Here is a 26983-nt window from a genome sequence, read left to right as displayed (position 1 = left end):
GACCGCTGGCGGGCGGGGCGGGGGGGCGGGAAAGCAGCGTCGCCTTCCTGTCCGTAGCGTCTTCATTGGCCAGCGTCTGTGAGGTCCCTGGCAGGGATTGGCGGTTGCCGTTGGCGTCCGGAGCGCGGGCGCACGGCCGGGGAGCGGCGGCGGGGGCAGCGCTCGCGGGGCTTTGCGGGCCGCGGGAGCCCTGCTGCCGCCATGTCCTGGGGGCTACCCAAGTGAGACGGGGGTGGCGGCGGCGGCGGCGGGCGCCGTGCCGCGCCGCGCCTGTGCTGGTCCGCGGCGCGGCCGGTCCCGCCTGCGCTCGGCCGCTTCGCGCCGTGTCCCGCGAGCGGCGGCCGGGGCGGGGGTCGCCGCGGGTGGCGAGGTGCTGGTGGGCGGGCGGGCGGCGGGGCGAGCGGAGGTGGCTAGCGTAGAAGCTCGGAGTCTCCGCCGCCCTGTTCGTGTCGGCGCTGGGCGCCAAGGCCGCTCGGGTGGCTTCTGCGTTCCGGCGGGGCTCCCGAGAGGCCTGCCGCAGCGCAGTGGCAAAATGGCTTCTGGTTAACCCCTCGCTGGCTCATCTGCAATTAGCTCGGAGCAGAGCCTCTTAAACGGTGTCTCTTTTCTGTCGGAGAAAACGGAATGCCGATTATACAGTAACTTTAGATACCGTTTGCAAAAGGAACCAAAGCTTACTATGCTAAGCTCTGAATAACTAGTATATGGAAACTAATTATTTTTAAATCACAGTATTCTTAAATTAATCCAGCAACATAGGAGGGTAGTTTTGGGATGTACCAAAGGTCATGATTATTATGTATCAGCTGAAATTTGTATTGAGATTTTATTGTTAACGTACTACTTGATAAAAACAGTTGTTAGTATGTCTGTCTTCACTCAAACATGCATTAAATGCATGGCCAGAGATGTTTCCATCTCTCTGTGTGCAATAACATGAGTTACTAGGTGTATCCCTTCACCAAAAGGGGAACCTGGCAGATGGCAGTTTGTATTAGAGATACATAGTGTAATTATCCAGGTTAGGTTGGAGTAGCTGATTCTCTCTCAACTTTATTATGAAGTATTAATAATAGATGTCAAGGTATGAAGGAAGCTTAAGAAATATGTAGGGAACAGTTGTTTTAGCATTTCAACTTTTGCGGATATAGGGATGAAGTTATACAGAGTTAATCACTTACAAAGAGGGTTTTTCAACCTTTTTCTTAGATGAGAAAAATTGGTGTTAGGAAAATGCATGGAAACTTTGCTGTGCCACGTATAATTAGAGACGTAACTAAATCTGGAGAATTCTTAATGTTGACAGAGAGGGAAGGTAGGACAGAATGCACAGATACTGTAGTTTAGTCAGTTAAATTGTAAGCTCTTTATTGTAATTGGCTTAAACTAATTTATTTGGGATTAAAAAATGGCAGACAAAAGTTTTCTCCTAATATAAAACTTTTTTTGAATGTTTCCAGGTAAATATTATCTGAATAAAGTTGTAAAACCAGGGTTTATAAGTAGCCTTATATAAAGAGTAAAATAGATTACAAGGAAATAATAATTTTATTATTAAAGTAATTGTCAAATATTTCACACTTTTCTTTCTGTAGAGATTCTGCAAGAGGATACTGTCAGTATAACATCTGCAGAGGAGAGAGAAACTACTCCCGTTTTTCCTCTCCTGACTTTTACTCCAGTCTTGGGTTGGAAGACTTCCTCTCTGTAGGTGACACTTCTGGAACAGAGGAGGATACAGACTCAGCTATCTTATATGGAACTTTGCGAGGAAGTGTTGTTGGATTACGATACTACACGGGGATTGTAAGTGCATGATAAATTATAAAGCAGAAGAAAAAGTTGTTGTCAGCCTCAGAAAAAATAAGTTTAATTCAATTTCAAAAATTCCTAGAACTTTTGACCAAGTATAATTTTTTTTTTCTTAACTTGCTGTATTCAACATTCTTCACAGGAAGTACTTAATCTAAAACTGTAATTCAAAATTTAATTAAGGTAGCAAGCTTTCAAATCTGGTTTAGTTATTTGGTAGCTCTGCTCACCCACAGAAGGCAAATGAAAGTGACTGAAAACAAGAAATTAGGTCTTTGAACTGTTTACATGGACAAAAAGAGATGCTTATTCCCTTACAAAATGTGTTAGCAGTTCTTGCTCAGAAATTGCTGACATGTATCAGGTGGCTGTTCTGTAATGCTTTTGGTATCTTGAATAAGTAGTAGGTTATTAGACTGACAACAGAATGCTATACCAAATTAATCTTTAAGCTTCATGATATTTAAGTAAGCGTACGTTAGATATTTCTGCAAACAATTTGCAACTAAATGAATGTGTTCTGGCGTTTGTTTTGCTTTGTTAGGTTAATAATAATGAAATGGTTGCACTTCAGAGGGAGCCCAATAATCCTTATGATAAAAATGCAGTGAAAGTAAATAATGTGAATGGAGACCAGGTAGGCCATATAAAAAAAGAACTAGCGGCAGCATTGGCAGGCATTATGGACAACAAACTAGCATTAATTGAAGGGTAAGTGTGAAGATTACGCTTTTGGTTCCATGAATATAAATAATGGAAATGTTTATTGTTGCTATGCTAGCAAATTCTGAAAACTATGTAAGTGTTCTCTTTTGACAGAAATGACAGTGCTTGGTAATATGATTAAAGCATCATGTTTTTAGACTCTATTGTTCTGTTGAACTACTTGCATACAGTTCAGTCTTTCCCATATATGATAAAATGTAGAGACACTAGTGAAAGCAAATTCCTTAAAGATTTTTGTGGAACTCTTAAATTAACTGTCTGTGGTCGTTTGTATAAAAGATTTACACACTATGAGTACTTAACATCTATCTGGAACGTTCTGTGTTTTGATGAAAATAAACACTTTGGAGTACCTCTTGCTGAAGAAATAACAAGGTTTGTAATAAAAAAATTAAACAATTAAAAGATTACTGCTGTGGGTTTTTTCCTTGCTTTTTATCAGGGTTGTCCCTTATGGAGCAAAAAATGCGTTTACCATGCCTGTACAAATGAGCTTTTGGGGAAGAGAAGAAAACAAGGAAGCAGTGCTAGATCAGCTAAAAAGGCACGGATTTAAATTGGCTCCTCCTCTGAAAGGTGAGTTGTGAAGTTTTGGAGTTTTTTCCTTTTTAAAATACTCAGATTGAACTTGCCACTGGTTGGAATTAATGTTTTAGGGCTTAAACCTTGTCATAGTCTTGTTATTCACAAAATGATTTTTTCAGTTAGTTGTGGAATAATGCAGAGCCCACAGCTATTAATTTTAAACTTCATAGGAAGTATACTTTAGTGTCCTGCCTTTTATGTTACCTGCCTACAATTGCAGAGGCATTTGAGCAACGTCTGTTTCTGAGGTTCTATTGCTCAATTCCTTATGTTTCTTAAAAATATGTAATGATACCCTGCATTTCTCTAAACTGAAAAAATTTATTTTTTTTTTTTTTTTTAAGAAACAGGTTAGACCCTTTCATAGGATGAGGGTTTCAGGGACAGTGCTGCTTTTTAGCAGGGTGCTAGGACATGTATCCTACTAGTGAGGTATGAGCAAATAGAGATGAGGTGTCTCTCTGAACATAGAAGCTTACCAGACCTGATGCTTTGCAGAGCTAGCCTTGCACAAAAAGCACCTGAGCTCCTGAAACTAGGCTTTGTTGAAGCAGTGGTCGTCAGGAATAAGGATGCGTGCAGAAATAAACACTTGGTGAGGGACAGATCTGTTTTACGTATAGCAAGATTTCAGTTTTTAGCTTACAGGTTCTATTGTGCATAGTTAACAGAAGAAGATTTTGGAGTAAAAAAGCCTTTTGTGTTATCAGCCATCATACTGTTACCAAGTCAAATTTCATGTAAGACAACAATTTCTAAGAAACATGGTTACCATCTCGAAGGATCCCAACCCATAGCTCATTGCCTGTGAGTGTCATGCAGCTTTGTGGAAAGCCTTTGTGGCCCATTGACAGTAAAGGATAAATTGAGGCTAAAAGACAAATGGTGAAAGATACTGTCTTATAGCCCACAATCTGATCAGTATTGTTACTGATGAGCCAGTGAAGGCTGAGATTGGGAAGTCATCATACTGTTGAGTTTCAAAATACCATCTTTTTAATGGCAAGTAGGTTCAGAATGTGGTTTTGGATCAAAGTGGATTTCTGGGAGAGCTGGTCCAAGTTACAGTGCTCCGGTTCATGCTGCTGTGCAGTTGACAACTGAACAGGTTTGCATTTCATACTTAAACACCAGGAAGTTGGAATTTTAACAGTGGGGGTCTTTTAACTTTTTTCATTAATAAAACACTGCTTGTGAAGTGGAAGTCTGTCATTTTTTTTTTTTTCCTTTTTTTTTTTTTCCTTTTCTGAACCACAGATTTGCTTTGAAGTCATCTTGAACTTTTGAACTTTTTCATTTTTATAATGTAAGGAGACATGTTAGCTGTGACAGCCTTGAGTCCCATGTAACTTTTGGGAGGTTTTGGTTGTTCAATAATTTTTTTTACGTTGCTGTGGTGGTGTGTTTTCTTTTCTCTGTCCTAATGCTTTACCAGATAACAAGTATGTTAAGTTCTCAAATGCAAATAAAATCTGACTTCCAGACTTTATCTTCAGATTTGACCCAAGGTGATACCTGAAGGGTTGGGTGGTGGGGTTTTTTTTGTTTTGCTTTTTGTTTGCTCTTTAGAGTGAAGTAATTACTTTACTGAGTGTTGTACAAGGATGTGAATATATTTAGCCATCCCTTCTCAAGCCCTTGCTTGTATTGGCATGTGTTTGTCTTGGGAAAACTGAACGTAGTTTTTATATAGCAGTAGCTAATGAACTTATTCCAGCAAATGAGTCCTAAAGTGGTAGACCTATCTATACTGATCATCATATGACAGGTAATTGTAATTTAATAGTTATTGATTATTTAGTGAGGTTATTTTTAATTGCAATAATTTTAATTGCAATTTTTGTGTTCATTTGCGCAGCTTAAAAGTGAATTTGACAAATTGTTTGAGGATCTGAAGGAAGATGATAAAACTTGTGAAATGGAAGGAGCAGAGGTATTTCTTAAGCTAGAAACTGTTTTCTATAAAAATATAAATACTTAAACATCTAGAAGCATATTTAGCTTTTTCTGGACATAGGAGATGCTTGAATCAGAAAAAAAATCAGTAGATACAAAGGACTTTATAAAAAAAATTTTTCTTCCAAAAATGGAATGTCATATTTAATAGGCAAATAGTGCATAATGTATCTGTTTAATTTGCAGGCAGTTGGCACACCCTTGCTTCCCCATCAGAAGCAGGCTTTAGCTTGGATGGTTTCACGTGAGAACAGTAATGATTTGCCACCCTTTTGGGAAGAGAGAAGTAACTTCTACTACAATATACTTACAAACTTTGCAGAAAAGAGGCGACCTAAAAATGTTCTTGGAGGAATACTGGCTGATGATATGGGACTGGTAATAATACTTACAAGCTTGAATTTTTTTTGTACAAAACGTGTGTGTGTTTCTTGATTGGTTGGTCATTTGGTTCATTTTAATCTGTGGAAAATATAATGTTCTTTTCTGTTACGCAGGGTAAAACGCTTACTACTATTGCATTGATTCTCACAAATTTTCAAGATAGCAAGCCTCTTCCTGTTGAAAAGATCACAAGTGATAAGTTTTATGAGGTGAGATGAAAGGAAAAGGTTGTTTTAACAGAGTTAATGTAGCAGTTAATAAAAAAACCTGTGCTTAGTAACTTTCTGTATGGTAAACTTTGTATAAATCTTGTAGAAAAAGTTATTCAAGTACATCAAATAAGAGGAAGGGTAGGGTAGACTAGTTGAAAGTAGGTGGACTATGTTACTTCAGAGTGTATAACTGAGCTGTAACTGTGTTATCTTAGGATGGTATTCTTAAGCGTATTCCAAGGAAGAATTTATGAAGGCTTAAACATTTTCAGTGTTAAGTTTTGTAAATTCTTAAATTTCTTATTAATTTCTCCTGTAGGCAAATTGTGACTGCACAAATAGAAGTGGTGTTTTTTCTGGGGGTGTGCACGTGTAGTTCCTCTGTGGTTTGGAGGAAGTGCCTGAAACAACCAAAATAGCAAGCAGAGGGTCTTGGTATAAAGTAAATAAATAAATCTTGGTTTATATTTTTGCCAGATGCTTGAAATGGAGAGGGGAGGGGAAACTACAGTTAGTGAGCTAACACCAGTGTGCAGACTCTTCTTAGGTATTGCAGTTAAGTGCTTTTTGCTTTCGTTATGACATGATTTTCAAGACGATGAAATCACCTAAATGCTAGGATTAGGTGACTTATTATCACTGACAGTATTAAGGTTGGGCGTTTTGTTTTGTTTTGCCATACTTGTCTAAATTTAACAAAATAATGCTTTGTGTTTGACCTCAGAATGTTAACTGGGAAATCTTATTAGCGTGTTTTCTTTCTAGGGTAGCTGTGTAGACTGAGTTTCTCTCCTCTGTAGTTTCATTTGAACTCTGTATGTGGCTATTAAAAAAAAAAAAAAAAAGTATAGCTTTTTCAATATCTTTAAGTGACTGTCTGATTTGCCACTGAGCAAGTCTTTTTCATGTTTCAGAGCAGTAATTAATCACTGGTCAGATTAGCATAATGATGTTATTGGCATTTTTTCCTGTTGCTACATTAAAGAATAAAAGTTTCCATTCCTCAATAGGAATCTGGTACTAACAGCATGAACAGCGTTGGACGCAGACTATGTAAAGGTGACAGCAAACTATGAAAAGTCCAGTACTGTTTGCATGATAATTAACGTTACTACCTGGGGTACTCTTAGTCTGTGGTTAGTACCAGTCTTCGCAAACTCTTGACAAACTAAGTTATCTCAGAGAAGTATTTAAAACATACTTTTACAGATGTTTCAGTTGACATGTGAGAAGATGAAGTGGCTTGTGAGAAAGTTGCACCCTGCCAGGAAAGTTACCACATCCAGGAAATGGATCCTGGCTTTCTTTTGCATTCCTTTTTCCTTCCTTGTAGACAAAACAGGAGCACTCTATGCAACTGTTAGAATCATGTTTGTTTAAACAGTAAATGTTAATAGTTAAATTGTAATTGGGTTCTATATTAAGTCGCCTTTTTTTTTAATATATATTTTTAAGTAATGAGCAAATGACAAGTATTTAGAAGGATTTTATCACACCTGTAGTTTTTAGGTTGTATCAGGAGAATTTATAGATGTATATGAAAAATCATACTTGCTGTTAGTATGTTTTGTAACTCATCATGCTCTTGAAAATGACTGAAGAAATGTATGGGGCTTGAAGTTTTCTTGAGTAACTTTCCCTCACTATTCTCTCACGCAAGGAATTTTAATACAGATGGCCTAACTGATAGCACAAGAGAAATGAAAGGGACTGATAAGTAGAGAACACATTAGTATGAACTGCTTCTGGTGAAAGTTATTTTTATCAGTACTCTGGAAGGGAGAAAATGCAGACTTTCATGGGGATCAATATGACTGTCACCAGAAAATCAGAACCTTTACCAAAGCTGAAATGCCTAGCAGCAGCCAATATATTTATTTATTTTCCAGAGCATCAAGCATTTTAACAAGATACTATTTACAGCAGTGAGGGGAGAGCCTGTTTCTACTATTGCTTAATCTGAAAAAGTGATGATAATGTCTTTCAGACCCTTAAAGCCCACCCCGTCCCTATTTCTCTTTTTATTGTATATTAAATTGATACCTACTTCCTGAGTCTGTGCAAGTCTTGCCATCTTCAGGATAGTATTAAACTTTTTTTTAATATTAAAAAAAAAAAAAGTCTTTACTGAAGTTTAAATCGGGAATTCAAGCATTAATTTACTTACCTGAGTTATAGTAAAACTCTTTCTGCAAGCGCTGTTGCTTTTCAGTTTTGATATCAACTCTGTCCTAATGCGTTTTCTTTTTTGCATTTGCTTCTGATTTGGTATTATTGGCAGAGCGCAGAGGTGATGTTTTGTTCACTACCTGATAGAAGACCTTAAAAAAACCCAACAAAACAAAACAAGCCCCCTGCGATCCCCCCTGCCCTCCCAAAACCCCCACATGTGCATCTGTGATGCTACCACATTTTTTTCTGTTAATGTTGCTTTTACGCATTTAGCTTTAGGCAATGTAGAAATCATTAATTAGTAAGGTTTGACCCATAAAAAAAACCCTCACCGTTTAGCATTATTTAAAACTTCTTTATAGACCTTTACCTTTGCTGTTAACAGTACAGTGCTTACATTTGGTATTTCATCATCTTGAAGGTTTTTGACCACCTGCAAACTCAGTACATGTTTGACTTTGTAAATATTTAAGATTGTTTTAAGAGTATTTTTTATTTTTCATTTGTGATCTCAGTATCAGTAGTACTTGTCCCATGCAGAACAAAGGTTGTTTTAAAGGACGTTTGTACTTGTTCTTATCAAGTTATGCTAAAGTTGTTTTGATAACCAAGCTGAAGACTATGTATATTTTTCTTAAATACCAATTTCTTCTTTATGAAGACTCTAGCAATGTGATGGAGCCTGGTGTTTCTACCATAAAAAAGTTTGAAACTACTCCGTTGAAATACTCGAGTTGTCTTCCAAAAAGGTAGATAGCTGGAATAATAATTTTCTTTTTGTTGCTGTGCTACATAGATTTTTGAGTAAAAATAAAGTGGTACTTTGTTATGATTAACCTGAGCCTAAAATGCTTTCCTGCTCACTCTTCACCTTTCAGTATGCTATACATCTGCTTACATTTATCATAAGCGTTCTGTATCTGTGTTGCACTTAGAATGAGTTAGTGCTTTTTTTAATATATTCCAACGTGGCTTGCATGAATGCATGCTTGGATGTCTCCTTCAGTAGTAAAGATGTCTAATAACATCAGTGCGTGGCATCTAAAAAACTGGCTGGGAAATAATCTTTCCTTTAGGATCAGTTGGGTTTTTTAAGTGGTTAAGAAGTAATTTGCAGGCATGCTTCTGACAGACAGTTTTGAGCTGATGGAAGTTGTGAAGCTTACTAACGTGTTTTAACCTTCCCACCACATCAGCGATGTGGTGTGAACTACAGTGATAATCTGTACCAAGTTTTATGAGCATCATTCACCTTGCAGCTCTGTGTTCTGTGCTTTCCATTTTCTAACCCTTCAAAAGAGAAAATTTTCAAACCACAGTGGTATCTTATTTGCAATATCAAGTTCATTTGCTTTATGCTCTTGAGATGTAATATGTAAATTCAAGCAGTAGTAGAGTTGTGGGGGGTTTTTTTGTTTGGTTTGTGGTTGGTTTTTTTTTTTTTTTCTTTCTTAATGACGATATCTTAGAGAGAAAGCCAAGAAACCCAGATATTCAGGAAGCAGTGACTTGGGAGAGTCTGACCAATGGCTACTGCAACAAACAGAAAGTAAGTTGCAAGGAATTCTTTTTTTTAATTGGTTACTGTGACACCTGGTGTCTTCCTTTCTGAAGCCAAACTGAAAAGGCTTTCTAACTAACTGAAAAAGGAATTGACTAAACTACTTGGGGTTTTTTTGTTTGGTTTGGTTTTTTTTTTTTATTATTCAACCAAAGCTTTAAGCAGAAAATTTTAGAAATTGCTGAATGGGAAAGCAATGTTTTAGGACTAAGTGTTGTAGTTTGTTTCCTACTTGAACTAATGGTGGTGTAACAAGCTATGAGTGTCAAATGGAAGGTGAAATACAGAATTGCGAAGATTTTTAGAATTTGATACAGACTTGTTGTCAGTGCACTAGGGTTGGAAAAAAATTTTAAAAATTAAGCCCATCTTTTGTGGTAAATACCCGAAACATGATCATGAAGAGGTAAGAACGTGTCATTTGTTGAACTAAGTATCTTGCATGGAAAAAAAATGAAGGGCTACAGGTACTCTGGAGTAAGCAGTTAAGTTTAGATTTAAAGTACTTGGAGTGAAACCTATACTAAACTATTTTTTATTTATTTTTTTAAATGGCTGGTAAACTGCATTCCTCTGAATATTCATAACCTGAAATAGAGGTATAAGATAGTATATTTCTGCACATATGCCTGTCAGGGTTCAAGGAGCGTCTGGGCTATGCTCTTAGCCATATGGTTTAGTTTTAGGTAGTCCTGCGAGGAGCAGGGAGTTGGACTCAATGATCCTTATGGGTCCCTTCCAACTTGAGATATTCTACATTATTGTATTGGAGAGGAGAAGTAATTTGGTTAACAGGTTTGACTTTTATGAAACGTGTCATAAAAATAAATGCATGCATATGCTCTGCATGGTGTGAAAAATCTATGTTTGTCTGGCTTTTTGCAGCAACTTCCTGTGTTGTCCAAGAAGATACAGGCTTTGCATCTGTTCTTCTGCCTTCATCTACTTGTTTAAAAAGACAAACAAAAAGAAAAGGTAATGAAGGAATAAACAGATTGATATTAATTTCTGAGTTTTTTGAAGCTGAAATATTATACATATTTGACTTAATAAATGAAGCTTATATCTTTGTAAATTGCTTTGATGCTGTTCAGGTGAAGAAATTTAGAAAAGACTTCAGGGAAACATGAGTTTCTTTAACTACTTTGCTTTAAAATGAACTGTTATGCCACTAAATATGATTTCTGTTTCCTCAGGTACCGCTAGCGTTCAGTGTGTTGAGAAGAAATATTCTGATGATGGCCCCAGGGCAACACTGATTGTATGTCCACTCTCTGTCCTGAGCAATTGGATTGTAAGTGCTAAGCTGTTTTAATGTGTAAATGTGATACATGTTGATTATGATGCTGTAGAAATCGTACTGCCTGTAGTCTCTCATGCTAGTAAAAGGTCATGGTTTTCCTTTTTTATGAAACAGAGCTGCTTTCACAAGGGAGGTTTATTTGATAGAAACTTAAAGACTGAAGTAGTATTGTAATGAGAGTGCAGTTCCATGAGTAGCGGGCTCACCACTATCAGAAAGAAAGAGCTCACTTTCCATTCCCTGCTTTTGACTAGGCAGATTCACTTTGGCACTTCTGGAACTCGTGTGATTTAACTCCTTAAACCAGATGCAGAAGGTAGAGGAGACAGGTCCTTCTTGCATGTTCAGAATAAAATATTATTGTACTTTATTGATAATGCATGTGACGTTTCATTTACTAGAGGTGTTCAGTAATTTGGCGATCCTGTTGGTGATTTGTGGGAGTAGGTCTGCTAGGGTCAACAGGCTGAAGGGCCCTTCTAGTGCTCTCTGTGTCAGTTTAATTTTTTTTGTTTCCATGATGTTTTGAATACAAATATTAAGGGGATATCTTCAACCTTGAAAGTTATATTTTATTTGGAAGTTTTTGCTGTATGGGGTTAGAACATTAATAAGAAAAGGTAGCAAATTTAGACTGTAGATAAAACATTAAAATTGTATAATTGAGTAACATTGAATAGTGTAAAAAGAAAGTACTCTTCAATTCAAAACTGAATTAAGTATTTAAAAAGAAAACTTGTGAGTCTGGTGCTTCAAAAATCAAATTGTTGACTTTTATTGGCTGTCAGGATTACTGTATGCTGAGTTCTTTACAGAACAAATGTAGGGAATATAAACACTGGTTTTAAAATGAGTACTTTGACAGTTGTGCTGTCATTTATGTTAAAACTTAGGTGGTTAACCCAGTAAGGGGAAGAAGCTGTGAATGAACAGTGAAAGGATAAACAAAGAGAAGATGAAGGTAGAAAGTGAAAAACAACATAAAAGTTCTTCCGTTACAGTTTGGAAGGAACAGTAGATTTTGAAGTGCATATATGTATTGGGTCTGGCTGAGATGGAGTTAATTCTCCCCATGGCAGCCCTCCTAGTGCTGTGCTCTGCATCAGTAGCTAGAAAGGTGTTGATAACACACCAGCGTTTTGGCTACTGCTGAGCAGTGCTGGCACAGCATCAAGGCTGTCTCTCCAACATTTTTGCCACCACCCCCCCCCCCAGCAGGCTGGGGCTGGGCAAGATCTTGGGAGGGGACATAACCAGGACAGCTGACCTAAACTAACCAAACAGATATTCCGTACCATATGATGTCAGCTTAGATATAAAAGCTAAGTAAAGGGAGGCAGAAGGGGGGCATTTTTGTCTTCCAGAGCAACCACTACGCGTACTGAAGCCCTGCTTCCCAGGAGGTGGCTAGACATTGCCTGCTGATGGGAAGTAGAGAATAACATCATTTGTTTTTCTTTGCTTTCGCACGTGACCTTTGCTTTCACTTTATTAAACTGTCCTTATTTTGACCCACGAGCCTTTTGTTATATTATCTCCCCCCTGTCCAGCTGAGGAGGGGGAGTGATAGAGCAGCTTTGGTGGGCACCTGGTGCCCAGCCAGGGTCAATGCACCACCAATATACCATCAGAATGTGAATTAATACTTGTGCAAGAAGTAGAGCTAGAGTTACCAGAATGTGATACTGTGTCTGTTACTAATGACTGAGATGACTACTTCTGGTCCCTCTTCTCACCTGGGTGGAGACGTAAAAAGAAACCCAAATTCAAATTGCTTTTGTTATGTAAGTGGATGTAGCATGTCACAGAGCTAGAGGAAGTGGTTTTTAGTTAAGGCAACTTAGAAGGATATTATTCTAACAGTCATGTAGTAACACAGTATCTTTTGGGTGACTTGACAACTTTTCTTTCAGGGCCAGTTTGAACAACATATCCACCAAGATTTTCATGTAAATATTTATGTTTATTACGGTTCTGACCGTAGCAAAGACCCATCAGTTCTTTCAGAACAAGACATCGTACTGACAACATACAACATCTTAGCTACTGATTACGGAGTAAGTAAATGAGAAAAAGTGGTTTTTTGAAGATCCCTTACTGTTCAAGACTCCTGGTGTTGGGCTAATGATGGCAGTATATTCGAGTGCTATTCTGGTAGACAATAAAAGGTTATAGCTGTAGTTCTGCTTTACATACTTTCTTATGAGTTTGCTGTGGTAACGAAGGGAGTTTTTTATCGATTGCTCCTGTAGAGACAATTATTTGGCTGCAATTGTGACAGCTTAAGGAAGAGACTTCTTAAGGATAGAAAAGGATGGCAAGTATGTAAATCTCCTCAGGTATCAGTGGCATCCCATTTCTGCCTTCCCCTGTCAAATTCAAAGAGTATGGAGCATATAAAAACATAATTCCTTAGTTCTTGTTGCACATGGGCTACAACCAAGTAACTCATTGCATGGGATGTATTTGTAAAGTGATGCTTTCATAGAAATTCCAGCAATTTTAAAAGCCTGAAGATTACATCTTCAAATATAATATAAACTTCTGATTTTCTCTCTGATCCATTTTCCATATCTCTGTGTCTTTGACACCATTCTTCTTTTCAGGCTTAGCTTGTTTCTGCTGTAGTTCATTCCTCGTACTGGAGTATGAGAAGACTGGTAACATTTTCTAGGAATCATTAAATCTAAAAGAAGGAACGCTCCATTCTTAGTTTTGCTTTTCTGTGCTGATAAATAAACAAGATGTGAATAAATACTATCCATTATTAATTGTGGAATTATTATTTAAATAGCTTGCTTAATTCAAATTGCAAAAAAGTAATTTAATTTGAGTCAAAGATTAAAATACTGTGTTTCAGATCAGAGGTGACAGCCCTTTACATAAAGTCAAGTGGCTGAGAATTGTGTTGGATGAGGGGCACACTATACGAAATCCAAATGCTCAGCAAACTAAAGCTGCCTTAAATCTGGAGGGACACAGAAGATGGGTACTTACAGGTAAAATATTTGACACCAGAGGAAATGCAGTGTAGATCATCTTCGTGTAATACTGTCTTGTGTTTCCCACTTGGTGTTTCTACTTTTGCTTTTTCTGGGAGATGGTTAATGTCTGTCTGTGTCAGATTCATTTGGAATGTTTTTAAACTTGTCTTTGAGCAGGGATTTGTGTGTGTTGTCTCTTAGTTGTTTTTTATTTTCTCTGCTTGGTTTTGTGGTTTCGCTTTTGGGGGTTTCTTTTGTTTGTTTTTTTTGTTTTGGGTTTTTTTGGGGTTTTTTTAATTTTTGTTTTTACTCAGTTTGCAGACACAAATTTTAAAATAACTTTTGCTACACAGGTTTGGTGGAAGTGCAAGTAAAAAGGGACCTATTTATAAACTGGCATGTTATGTCTGGTTAGAAGCTCACACACCAAACCTCAGCTTTTTGAAATGTAATAGTCATCCTAAGAACTGCCAGGGACCATGCAAGCATATGATAAATAATATGATAAGTGTAATTTAAAGAAGATCATGATGTAATCACTACTGATGAAGCTGAAATGGAAATTTTAACATCTAAGTCTTCCTAGCACTGAGAGCTGTAGTTTTCTCACTGTTAGATATTTAAGTGCTTTGTAATATTTTAATTAAAAAACTAATATGTATTTTTTAGTTTCCTTGAGGTTTTACAATCTTTGTTTGTTTTCTGTTCAGGCACTCCTATTCAGAATTCTGTAAAGGATTTGTGGTCTCTTATTTCCTTCTTAAAACTGAAACCTTTTACTGATCGAGAGTGGTGGCACAGAACAATTCAACGTCCAGTCACAATGGGAGCTCCAGGAGGACTTGGGTACGAAGTGTTCCCAAAGGGTTTGTGAACAAGTATGACTAGTAGTGCCTGGGCAATGTGACAAATTAGTGTTTCACATTTAAAACTGGAATGCATGTGTCATCAGTTCTTATTTGAATTTTTTAGTTCAAATTAATAAATATTAAACAATTCAAATTATTTAATATTTCGGGTTAATGAATTACATCGTACTACTGGGCTTGGATTTTGTACAGAATGTGTATTTATGCAATAAACTGAAAAAAAAATCCCAACAAACCAACCCCACCTGGGTAATATATTGTCTATATATTTATTTTTAGGCGTTTACAGTCTCTGATTAGGAGCATTACCCTTAGAAGAACTAAAACAAGTAAAGTTAAAGGAAAACCCATTCTGGAGTTACCAGAACGTAAAGTACTTATTCAGCATGTTATATTGACAGAGGAAGAGAGACAAATCTATCAGTCTGTGAAGAAGGAGGGCAAAGCTGCTATTAGCAGGTGAGCAGATGGCTTTCTTAATCCTGAAGGCTGAAGTTTGATATCATAAACTTGTGTTTTGGAAATTTTGATTATGTGAGCTTTAGTAGCCAAGTGTGTCAGTGTGTATGCCTTAAGCAACTAATTGCAAATTAGCATAGCCTCTGTTCGGTTCTGCAGAGTGAAGTAGAAACTATTGTAGAACTATATATTAGAAGTTCTGTCTTGAGAGAAGCAGAAAGGGATAACAGATACATAAAGAATGGCCTTAAAATTTTTGTCACCACGTGTTAGCATTTCTTCTAGTAGAACATGCTGCTGGCAGCATTTTGTACCTTGTTTCAGAAGAGGATTAGATAGAATTATGTTCTGATTTTTCACTTTCCTGTTCGAATATATTTTAACGGCTAACTTGATCACTTGATGTCATCTGTTACTTCAGGCTGTAGCATTTCACACTAATGATAAAACTCTTGTTCAGATTTTTCAGTGAAGGGACTGTACTAGCTCACTATGCTGACATCCTTGGTGTTCTGCTCAGATTGAGGCAGCTTTGTTGTCATCCTCATCTCTGTATAAATGCATCTTCTAGTTTTTCAGCTGGTGAGTGAATGCTTTCGGTTCCTGTGTTTCTAAACACAGGACTTGCACTTTGTATTCAAGAACAGAAACACGTTTGCGTGTTTCCAAGCTTTCTAGCTTCAGCCTTCCTCTTTTCAGCTTGGTTTTTAGCTTTTACCTACTTCTAGCTTTGTTACCTTTATTTTTTTCATACCATAATGTTTGATTATGTTTGAGAAGTGGGTTCTTGAGCATATACTCAAATATGAATGAAAGTAATGAAGTATGAGTAGTTACAAAGACTAGAAGCAGGAGTTAATAAGCTTTGACAACCCATAAAGAAATAACTGAAGAGGACCTCTGCAGAGCCAAATGCAGAAGGCTTGTTAAAAAGCAGTGTATCAGTTGTTGTAATAATTTACAGAAGTGCTTTTACAGCAAATTTTTTTCTTTGCCTCAGGAGAGAAGATGTAGAGGGGCTTTGGGGAATGGCTTGTAGATTGGTAGCCATGTCAGCAGAACCATTGCCTCTTCAGCAGAATAGGAAACTGTTGACTTTGTTATGGCTGCAAGGAAGGGTGAACACAGAGGACTGAAAGGAGAGTGAAATTCTATTTTTGACAAGCCAGAACTGTACAGCTGCATAGTGTTGAAAATTATATACATTTGTTTCGGCAGAAAGTATAGTCTGTTTGAAATACTCTAAATTTGAGAGTTCTCAAATTTAATGTTTTGAAAAATCCTATTTTGAGATGCCATTGGTATAGGTGTGATTTTTCAGAAAACCAAAAGACAATGAGATATGGTAAGAACCTTTTTTTAGAAGGCTGTCATTTATTTTCTGAAAAATATAAGGTGGAGAAATGATTGGATAATTTCTAAATAATTATTGAACAATTAACTAGTGAGTAAGGCTATATCCTCATTGTGTATAAACTGTCCTAATAGCATTTTGATCAATGGAACTGTGTTGATGTGTGCCACCTCAGTGTTTTCTGTATGGAAATCTCTGGTTTTAAGTGTCTTTCTGTATTTGCAGATAATAAAACCCCTCAAGAACTGCCTGAGACATTAGTGAGTAAAATGAAGTTGGTTCTGAGCTCTGGTTCAGATGAAGAATGTGCAGTTTGCTTGGAATCACTGACTCTTCCTGTGATAACACGCTGCGCGCATGTCTTTTGTAAGCCATGTATTTTTGAAGTCATCAGAAGTGAACAGGTTGGTGATCTATGGTTACAGTTAATAAGTAATAGCTATTAAAAAGCAATGAACTGGTATCACCAGAAGGCCACCTAGCTATCGTTCATTTGAATCGTAAATGGTGAACAGTGTAAACCTAGTTATCAGCTGGGTTATAAAAACTATCGGCCTGAAATCAAACTATGGAGAGAGTAGCTGTCAAACTGAACAGTGTTAAGGTCCATCATTATTTTCAAAGACCTTTTCCCTAGTTCTGACCTTACTTTGTCCCTAGGGTAAAAATGATGGCATCTAGTGCAGCGTTGTATATCTCCATGTAGCTGGATGCCCCTTGTTGTGGTTTAACCCCAGCCAGCAACTAAGCACCACGCAGCTGCTCACTCACTCCCCCCCCACCCAGTGGGATGGGGGAGAAAATCGGGAAAAAAGAAGCAAAACCCACGGGTTGAGATAAGAACAGTTTAATAGAACAGAAAAGAAGAAACGAATAATGATAATGATAACACTAATAAAATGACAACAGCAATAATGAAAGGATTGGAATGTACAAATGATGCGCAGTGCAATTGCTCACCACCCGCCGACTGGCACCCAGCTAGTCCCCGAGCGGCGATTCCCCGCCCCCCCCTTCCCAGTTCCTACACTAGATGGGACGTCATATGGTATGGAATACCCTGTTGGCCAGTTTGGGTCAGGTGCCTTGGCTGTGTCCTGTGCCAACTTCTTGTGCCCCTCCAGCTTTCTCGCTGGCTGGGCATGAGAAGCTGAAAAATCCTTGACATTAGTCTAAACACTACTAGCAGCAACTGAAAACATCAGTGTTATCAACATTCTTCTCATACTGAACTCAAAACATAGCACCGTACCAGCTACTAGGAAGACAGTTAACTCTATCCCAGCTGAAACTAGGACACCTCTTCACTGCTTGTATGTAATGTGATGCATGTATATATTGCTGTGCTTAAAAAAGACCAAAGCTGTGTATTGGAAGTTGACTGTTGAACTAAAAATCGTGTCTACTCTCCTTATTGCAAGCTGATAAACTTCTATGGTGAAATAGCTGCCTTGCTAGAGGGCCATCTTCATGGCCCTTCTCTGGACTCTCTCCAGAATAAGCTTGTGGATGAGTGTCTTTTGATTGCTTTCTTGAAAAACACAGTATTTATTTTTCATGTGTGCTTCTAAGCTATACTTTTCCTTCTTGTTTGCCCTTTCCTTTCTAGGGCAGTCTGATAGTGCAGTAGTCCCACCATCTGTATCCAGTGCTGCTGCACTTCCCCTCTGGAATTGTTCTGCCTCCTACTCAGCCACAGTAGAGCTGCAAGTGCCAGGCTAAATCTAGGTGGTGTTCTTCATAGGAGGCAGCAGGGGACAAATTAGTCCCTGCTTGTGCATAATCAGTCAACCTAACAAGAAAAGGTAGGAAGTGTTGTCTGTCTGGCACGTAGATTGCCTTTGTTTCATTGCCAGACACGCAAGGTTCTGTTCTGATGCAGATAACCCAGTTGAGAGTTCTGACAATTTTGAGGGAAACTAGTGATGTGAAATTACCCTCTAAGGAAAGGGCACTTGCAGAGGCCTTTTTCCTGTGCAGAGGTTCTTGACGTGTCTGTAGCAGAGTTGGTGCCCCTGCTCAACCTTCAGGCGTATTTAGGCATGCAGAGAAATAAATTGGGTTATGATGTGATGTAACCCATATTACTTGACTGTGCTGTCAAGTTATTTACTATGCTTTGCCTAGAAAAGACCTTGGAATCTGCAGAACCTAGGGCCTTTGTCCAATTCCACATTGTTCCATAGATTGCTTTCATAGTAGTGAAGTCTGAACAGAGGTTGGTGTAGATTCTGCTCTTTTGAAGTTGAACTATTGTGAGTTCGTAAAGCAGCGAGTGAGTAAGCCTTTCTTAAGTTCAAATGATTCCTGATTTAAATCAATTCCTAAGGAAGTTTTTGCTGCTTCCAGCCAAAACACTATTTCAGAGTTGGGGAATTAACTGTTTCCACGTAATAGGTATTTGTCCTAGTGCTGCATCTTAGTTGGGTACTTCCTGTGCCTGAATGGTTACAATGCAACTCTCTCTTAGTAAATAGCTGGGGAAAGAACTTTACTTCCCACCTTAAAAACAAAGCAAACCAACAAACACATACCCCCTCCCTCAAAACAGTTTGGGTTCAAACAGGACTCTTCCAGGCAAGATGCCTGTGCTTTCCATTATTAATACAAATGAGAGCATTAAGCCGTCAGTGAGGAATGGAATGTGAAGCTGCCAACACAAAACTGCTGAGTGAAAAGTTTGGCCTTTCATTGTATTACAAACTTGGAGACCATTTTATCTTTCTAAACGTTAACCTAAAAGTATTTACCAAAATTGGAAAAACTTTTTACTAGTTAACAGCTTGAGAATTAACACCTTCATTTCAGTCTTTCCTTGAGGCTAGTTTCAGAGTTGTGCAAGTAAGTAAAAGTCCCAATAAAGCTGTAAAATCTCTACAGTAATCTAATGTCTTTGTGTATTAACTACTGCATTCTTGTAAAAGCTTGCCAGATACGCATTAAAACATGCTCTTTTTTCTTCTAGTTGTTGATTGCAAGACACTTTTTGTCACTTTCATATGCTTTCACTGCAAGTCTTTGGTATCTGTATTGGCATTGTTCAGCTGTGTTTTGTGTTTTCTGTTGTTTTTAGTTACAGTACTAAATTGGAGAAGGGATGCAGAAAGATGTGACCCTTTTATTGAGGGGGTGGGGGGGGGGAGTCTTTATGAGCACTGTTAGGATTTTTTCCTGAAAACTTTTTCATATTTATTGGAATTCCTTTATTTTGTCTCATCATTGGAAGATTTTTGGATTGCTGCCAAATCAGGAATGGTTTGTTTGTAACTATGTTTTGGAGACTTATTTCAGATTCGTTTGTGTTAAGATTCTGTCTCTTGAAAGGATATCTTTATTGCTGCAATTAATTCATGTATGCAGACTATGACTGCCAGCCTCTTTAATTGGCTAGAGGTTCATTCCAGATTAGCAGCCCCCAGTAATCATCTGCTTTCTGAGGTCTGTTTTGCAGCTGGTCTAAAGATGCCTTGGTTCTGTGGCCAGATTGCTATATAAACTGAGGTAGCCAATTTTAAAGGGTTGCTCTGTTAGCACAGCAAAACCAACAGACATGAAAAACTTTTGCCTAAGTTGTGTATTTGTATAGTGCACACAGTCTTTTGTTAAATTTTGTGAGTAGTTCTATGTAAGTGCTATTGTATAAATCCTAAACTTTGCCTTATCTAGAGTATGTTTCAGAGAAAAAAAGCTTTTGGTGTTAAATTATGTCTCATTTCTCATGTATGTTGTGGAAAAAGAGAAGATACCCTGTGTCTGGCCCTGACAAAGCATATTTCATCAGACTGCTATTATTTTTGTGCAGGCTTTGAAGAAAAAGGGTAAAAGGTCGTTCTTTGTTTGTAACTAAGAAAGATCTTGTCTTTGAAAGATAGTTTATTTTTCTGGTATTTTAAATGGTCTTCTCCCCATAGTCCAAGTATTTGCTTGCTTTCAAATCTTGTGCTGCTTATTTCAAGTATAAATATGCTCGGAAAGATGACCACTTTTAAGGAAGGCTGAGTGTTTTTAAAACATGTAGCATTTATGTCACCTTAATGTTCTCACAAATATTTTGATCGTTATGTCAGAAATGACAAAGCAATGTGTTACAAGAACGAATGTAGTCCTTGAGGATTTTTTGTATGAACACCAATATAATAATTTCATAAAAGGTGCTTTGTAAAGGTGATCTTTAGTACTCACTATAAATAATTTGATTTAATATGTTTCTTCTAATGTTATTTGGACTTTTTTGTAGCCAAATGCCAAATGCCCTCTCTGTAGGAATGAGCTTAGAGTAGAGCACTTGGTGGAATGTCCCCTAGAAGAGGAAATAGACTCCAGTAATGGAAAGAAGTCTGATCAGGAGTGGATATCCAGTTCAAAGGTACATTCCATTGTGTTTTACTTGGCTTTCATTATGGTTTTGTAGAGCACTCTCTAGAATTTCTATGTAAATATGCTGAACCTACTTTACATATGCATAACATACTTTAAATTATTATTTAAAAGTCTGCACAGCGTGTCTAGCCAGCACAGGATAAAGTGCATAATAAAATCTCATCACAAACAAATTTTGTAGCAGGGAAGCAAGACAAAAGGAGCATCAGTTGTAATTTGATGCTGGTGATTGCGCAGTACGTAGATGCGTATTAATTAAATGAAACTTTCAGTAAAAGAGCTGTTGCTTTGTCTTTTGTTTTTGTTTCTGAAGATAGAGTAGTTCTATAACTACTGAAACTATTCAGCTCTTAATTTACTTTTGGAAACTAAAAATCTTAGTAAATCCTTCCTTCTTAGAACTGTCTATATATTCTGCTCTAAAGGGGAAAACTAAGTGGGCATCATATGTTCAATATAACACTTGTCAGATAAACTAGTGAGATATTCTTATTTTACTTTGCAGACCTGTTTCTCCAGGTCTGTCACATCATTTTTTGCCTTACCTTCATTGTGCATTTGCTGCCAGAAATTAAATCTTCCTGCTGGTAGCTTGACCTTTTTGTTTTGAGATTGCTTTTCTGAAACTTTTTTATTTTAATTTGTAATGAAGTTGTTGTTCTTTCAGAAGTTGGTTATAAACTTATTCTCTAAAAATCTTTCTGTGGAGACCTAAGAACTAATTTAAGACATTGTGCTCCAGGATAAATTAAGATTTTTTTTATTTTATTTTTTTTATTTTTTACCTGGTGCAGTTACTTGCATTCTCTAGTTAGTGGTTCTTTACCTTATCATAGCTAAACTTTACATGAGAAAACTGGCAATGTTCTTCTGCCTCAGATCCAATTCCTTGCTCCTTTTGTTCTCATGTTGGTCCCAAGACTGTTTCTGGTGCCTCCTTATCCTTTGTCATACCTAGCCCAGGGTCTTGCATAGCTTATTTGCCTGAATGTTCCTAGGGGATGCCTTTCTTGCTTCTTGAGTATTGCTACAGTAGAGCACTTGCCCTGTGGCCATTCCCTTTTTCCCTGTATGCCCTGGGTAGTGGGGGACTGGGTTTCTGACTCCTCTTCCGCAAAGCACCATCAATCACCCTGTAGTTTGTGACCATTGAAAGTGCTCAAACCTTAGTTTCCTTTGGAAAATAAAAGAAACCCTACCCACAGAATTTAAGATTAGTTCGTTTAAAAGGTATTACTGAACAGTGATTTCTCAATTCATGTGAACTTTATCAAAGTACCTGTAGGAGTGGCATCTAACGAAGTCAGAATAAGCTGCATAAGTCTTCATTTGATTTCAGATAAATGCTCTCATGCATGCTTTGATAGAACTACGGAGGGATAATCCAACTGCTAAATGTCTGGTTGTTTCTCAGTTCACAACTTTCCTGTCGCTAATAGAAAATCCCTTGAAGTAAGTAGAACTACTGTCATTTTTAATAAACATATGCTTTTATGGTGTTTCAGAAAGATCTCTCAAAGGATATAGTATCCTTTTGATCTTTCGAACTTCAGAAGAGGAACAAATTACTTAAATACTTTGTGTAGTGGAATAAAGCCATGAATCTCATTCTTGTTATTTTTAATGTATCACCTGTTAAATGCAGAATTTTAAATACGCATTTCAAAGTAGAGGTCAGGTTTTGAATGTATTTATTTCCTGTTGTCACAGAAAATGGATTGTTAAATTGAACATTTTTACTTTCTCTTCAGAGAATCAGGGTTTGCCTTCACTCGTTTGGATGGCTCAATGGCACAGAAGAAAAGAGTAGAAGCAATTCATTGTTTCCAAAGCAGCCAAGCAGGATCCCCAACTGTAATGCTTTTGTCTCTGAAAGCAGGTGGAGTTGGATTAAATCTGACAGCAGCTTCCCGAGTGTTTTTAATGGATCCTGTGAGTAATGGGTCGTTCATAATTATCTAACTTAATCTAGGTGAAGCTCCTTTGGTGTTTTCCTAAGAGGTAGAAGGAAAGCCCCTCTGGGAATGAATGACACTGATGAGTATCTGTTAAAGGGCAAAGAGGAGTTTTTGTTTGTTTCCCTGGCATGTTTTTGTTTTAACACAATATTTTTGTGCTGTCCATTTATTTACCGTGAATGGACAGAATGCTAGTAGTACTGTTAACAAAGTGGTGTGCCACCTTACAGTGTAGCATTTGATACCTGTTCCTTCTGTATTTCTTTCTTTTTCTTTCTGATACTTTTGAATATTATTTTGTTTGTTCTAGTTAATAACTTCAAAAGCCGTGAAGTGGAATTTCAGGAACAGTGTATTTTTTTCTGTGTTATAATGCAGTGCTTCTCTGCTCTAGTCTTTCCTGTTATTTTTGTGAATTTATTTATTTATAAAGATATTAATCTGAGGTTACTTTTTGTGGTTGTCGGAGACTGAGAAAGATGGTGATATCTAAATTTAGGAAGTTTTTTCTTTCATTAAAGCACTTGGGGATGCAAAATTTTTTGGAAGGAATAAAAATGTAAATTACATTTATTGATAGCAAAATGGTGGTATTAACAGAATTGGTTCGTGTTTTGTGTCATTGTACAAAATTGAAGTTTTTCTGTTCACTTCCTCCCTTCCCCACTATTTACTCCTCTGCTCTGATGTCCTAGATTTTGGGCAGTTGCAAACTGAGACAAATTCTGCAGTTTGTGCACTTGAAAACAAAACCAAAGTAAATGAAAATAGAGTAGCTTTGGACTTGGGTATCTGGTAACACCAATACTAAAGAAAAACTACTAGCTTGGGTATCAGGTTAGTGATAACAGCATGAAGACAAAAGCTATTTACTTAATAAACTGAAGGAATTAAATACAAGTGAGAGTGTGGAGAAGTTGCCTTGGAAAAAGGTTTTTCATGAACTGTGATACATCTTCACAAGTATTGTTTCTGTATGTGTTGCATTGAATAGTTCAGTTGGAAGAGGACCTACAACACCATCTAGTCCAACTGCCTTTTTTTTTTTTTTAAAAAAAAAACAACAATTCTCTGAATAAGAAAACTTGTGGAAACTCCCAAAGAATTTTCATTTTCTGTGAAGATAATTAATGAGGTATAATGCATACACTGTCCTGTGGCAAGCAGTTTTAAGAAAATAAGCTAAGCATTGTTAACACCGAGTCATCTACAATATATAGTTATACCTCAGAAATCGGAGCCAAATACAATTGCAGCCTTCATACACCATTGAACAACTTCTCCTCATCCTGCTGGTGACCATTCTGTGATGGTAACTGTCCCAAGTGGCAGTGGTTGACTACTTGTATTTGATGAAGGGGCAGTGGGACCATGTCATCCTTTATGATCTCAGTTTTGAGTGTTCAGTGCCAAATGAGATTTGGTCATGCATTAGCATTCCTTCAAGTGAACTGGCAGCAATAATAGGATTTAAGAAGCAGAAATACCTCTGGAGCCAATGGAGTAACCAGTTTTTCTACTCAGATTCTGTGGATTTGTTGTAGAACTGCAGCTTAGAGGTCTGCATTCTTCTCTGAGAGGTATTATACCACAGTGCAAAGGAGGAACATTTATCCAACCATAGACGACTTTCTTCCCTTCTTTTTTTTTTATTTATTTTTTTTAAATTGTTTATTTGTTTAAATACAATCATATCTGCTGAATTCTCACCTTTAGGAAGAAATCCGAACCTTTAATGTGAGAGTATCACAAGTACACAGACACTTCTCTGCAGCTAAAGTTTCGTCATATTTTCCCATGTAAAATACAGTATCCTTTGTATGAGATATTGCAGAAAGGCATAGAGGTATTGCAATTCAGTTTTCCTCTGTGGGACTCATGAGAGAAGAAGAGTGAGAGTTGTACACTTTGGTCCTCCTCAACTACAGCAAAGATAGAATGAAACCTGCTTGTGCATGTTGGGCTAGGTCTTTCCTCAAGACTTCTTGTTTGTACAGTCAGATTAGTATTAGAACCATTTGCTGTACATACATAGCTTGCCAGGAATGTTCATCTTGCAGTGGCAGATGTATCATTTGTTGCACTTCTGCTTGCTACCTTAGACTGGAGAAACAAGACTTGTTTTGCTTTTATCTTGCAGCTTGACGTCTTAAGTGTCTTTAGGCATCAGAGGTTCTTAGAATCTAGTGAATTTTTTGTGCTAGCCTAGTGCTGTTTTTTCCCCCTTCTATAGAAAGGAGTCATTAAGAGTTCCTAGATAACTTACAGTATGTGGGTGACATGGCAAGGTGAGCCCATTGGATGAGGCTTGCTTATCACAGACAGAACATTATAATATTTTAGGTAGATTTAAATATCTGTTCTGTGAGAACCAGTAGTGTTATACCTTTACATAGAAAAAACATGCTGGAAGAATGCAGAGCACAGACTTGACATTTCGCAAATCCTTGTGTTTAGTGTTATATCCTAAGCGTAAGTAGGAACAGCTAGGGCTACCATTTTGTGTTCAGCAAATTTCTTGTTTACCTAACTTGGTGATGATTGCATATACCAATGTAAGTATACATGGGCTTTCTTAACAGTCAGGGGATTTAGTCCACTGATAAATAACTGCCTGTGTTCAGCTGGTTTAGATTTTGCTATCAGGAAAAGGGTACTGAGGCAGTTAGTATATGCAGCGTTTATTTCAGAATTAAAATAACGAGATTGTTTTGATGTCTCCTAGACTCCTGACAGACTTAATTTTTAAACCATTTACCTGAAGTTCCTGCTTGTTACGAATATATAACCAGAAGTTCTCAAAGCTTTCTTTATAGTGGGATACTTAAGGAGTGAGTATTACGTTGGGAGTAATTAATCTGCAAGTGATACTTGTTCAAGAGGTGATGGTACAGTAACTTCTTTGTGATTGCATGTGCATCTTGCTATGTATTTTGAAGTAAGTTATTTAGCTTGTTCATTGCTGCTACTGACAGGCTTGGAATCCTGCTGCAGAAGACCAGTGTTTTGACAGGTGTCACAGGCTGGGTCAGAAGCATAATGTTGTTATTACTAAGGTGAGTTGAGAGGTGAGCTGTTTGAATATTTTTCTGGTTATCAATAAATAAATTATTTTTCAAAACACTTTACTGCATTTTTAAAAGAATTGTGACATCATATGTCTCACCAATAAACTTAAATTGTGGTATGATTTTGAAGGTGTGGACTTTGGATTGTAACATTAAATAAAATGTAACCTATTCCCTGCGAAATAGTAATTTTAAAAATTAGATGTCCCTGTTGAGCTATTTGGACTGACTAAGATGGGGTAATATTGCTGTTGTCTAGCCTGGCTATTACAGTTTATTGTCTTGAAGGTACGTAGAATGCTTTTGCTCTTGTCATAACAGCTTGTTTAGCTGCAGAAGAGCAGTTGGTCTGCCTCATTAATACCCACTGACAAAAACATTACTTGGGAAACTGAAGACAGGTTCTCTTCTAATATAAGTAGCAAAGAAGAGAGATATTCTTCCAATAAGCGTGGGTTTTTTGTTTTTGGTTTTTTTTTTTTTTTTTTTTTTTAAAAAAGGCAAAAAAAATTAAAATGCCAAACCATCTCCTTCATCTGCTTTATAACCCTTCCCTCTTGTGTTTTCTTCACAAAGTAATAATGAAACAATGTAACTGTGCTTTAGGCTACTCAGCTTTTTAATTTTTCTTCCAAAGTATCTAAATTTCTCATCCTAAACTTTTAATTAAAAAAAAAAAAAAATCCCTTCATTTTATTGGGCCTTTTTTCTATTTCAGTTCATAGTGAAGGATTCAGTGGAAGAAAATATGCTGAAAATTCAGAACAAGAAGAGGGAACTTGCAGCAGGAGCCTTTGCTACCAAAAAACCTTCAGCAAGTGAAGTAAAACAAACCAAAATTAATGAAATTAAGGCTCTAATTGACTTATAGCTTGAAACTGGTATTTTGAGTAAATAATATATTTAATATTTTAGTTAATACTGCTGTTCAAGTTACATGTCTTGTGCTAACTTCTGGTTTTGCTGTCTTTGCTGTCAAAACATAAATGCTTCAAATAAAATATAAAAACTGATTTGCTCCTAAATGTTAATTTAGAAATGCACAAAACTTGTTTTGCACTCCTGAAATCTTGCCAGTGTTCATTTCTTTGAAATGTTGCTTATTATGTACAATGCTTAAGAATACATAAAAATCTCTCAAAACAGAAATGTGTTTTCATGCATTCTAACTAACAAGAATTTCATCTCTTAGAGGCAAAA

At 37.2% G+C, this 26983-nt stretch overlaps 1 protein-coding gene across 4 annotated transcripts; it reads left to right on the top strand.

Annotated features, from left to right (window-relative positions):
* The first annotated feature begins 95 nt into the window (after window positions 1-95).
* HLTF (helicase like transcription factor) lies at window positions 96-26932 on the top strand. 4 transcript variants are annotated; one of them, XM_030029474.2, is made up of 24 exons: window positions 96-221; window positions 1596-1806; window positions 2357-2523; window positions 2981-3114; window positions 4134-4231; window positions 4982-5056; window positions 5266-5457; window positions 5577-5672; window positions 6686-6734; window positions 8509-8596; window positions 9317-9396; window positions 10294-10383; window positions 10605-10702; window positions 12625-12768; window positions 13572-13710; window positions 14406-14541; window positions 14844-15023; window positions 15484-15605; window positions 16603-16781; window positions 20615-20743; window positions 22097-22209; window positions 22509-22689; window positions 25691-25771; window positions 26502-26932. In XM_030029474.2, exons 1-24 carry the CDS (start codon window positions 202-204, stop codon window positions 26652-26654), a joined length of 2955 nt encoding a protein of 984 aa, XP_029885334.1. In that variant the 5' UTR covers window positions 96-201; the 3' UTR covers window positions 26655-26932. The 4 variants fall into 4 exon arrangements, with proteins under 4 accessions (XP_029885334.1, XP_029885332.1, XP_029885333.1 ...); XM_030029472.2 differs by having other exon boundaries at window positions 9305-9396; XM_030029473.2 differs by having other exon boundaries at window positions 4131-4231.
* The last annotated feature ends 51 nt before the right edge of the window (window positions 26933-26983 follow it).

The sequence above is a fragment of the Aquila chrysaetos genome, chromosome 10 (assembly GCF_900496995.4).
Source record: "Aquila chrysaetos chrysaetos chromosome 10, bAquChr1.4, whole genome shotgun sequence".
NCBI classification, from domain to species: domain Eukaryota; kingdom Metazoa; phylum Chordata; class Aves; order Accipitriformes; family Accipitridae; genus Aquila; species Aquila chrysaetos.
Note: the sequence above shows the minus strand (reverse complement) of the source record. Positions and strands in the feature narration are given on the sequence as shown.

Bases quoted from the DNA above. Each gene is read 5' to 3' on its own strand.
- HLTF (XM_030029471.2), top strand. From the start codon at position 202: ATGTCCTGGGGGCTACCCAA. The intron at 13,711-14,405 runs GTAAAATATTTG...TTTTCTGTTCAG, and splicing joins CAGAAGATGGGTACTTACAG to GCACTCCTATTCAGAATTCT. The intron at 20,744-22,096 runs GTACATTCCATT...ATTTGATTTCAG, and splicing joins AGTGGATATCCAGTTCAAAG to ATAAATGCTCTCATGCATGC.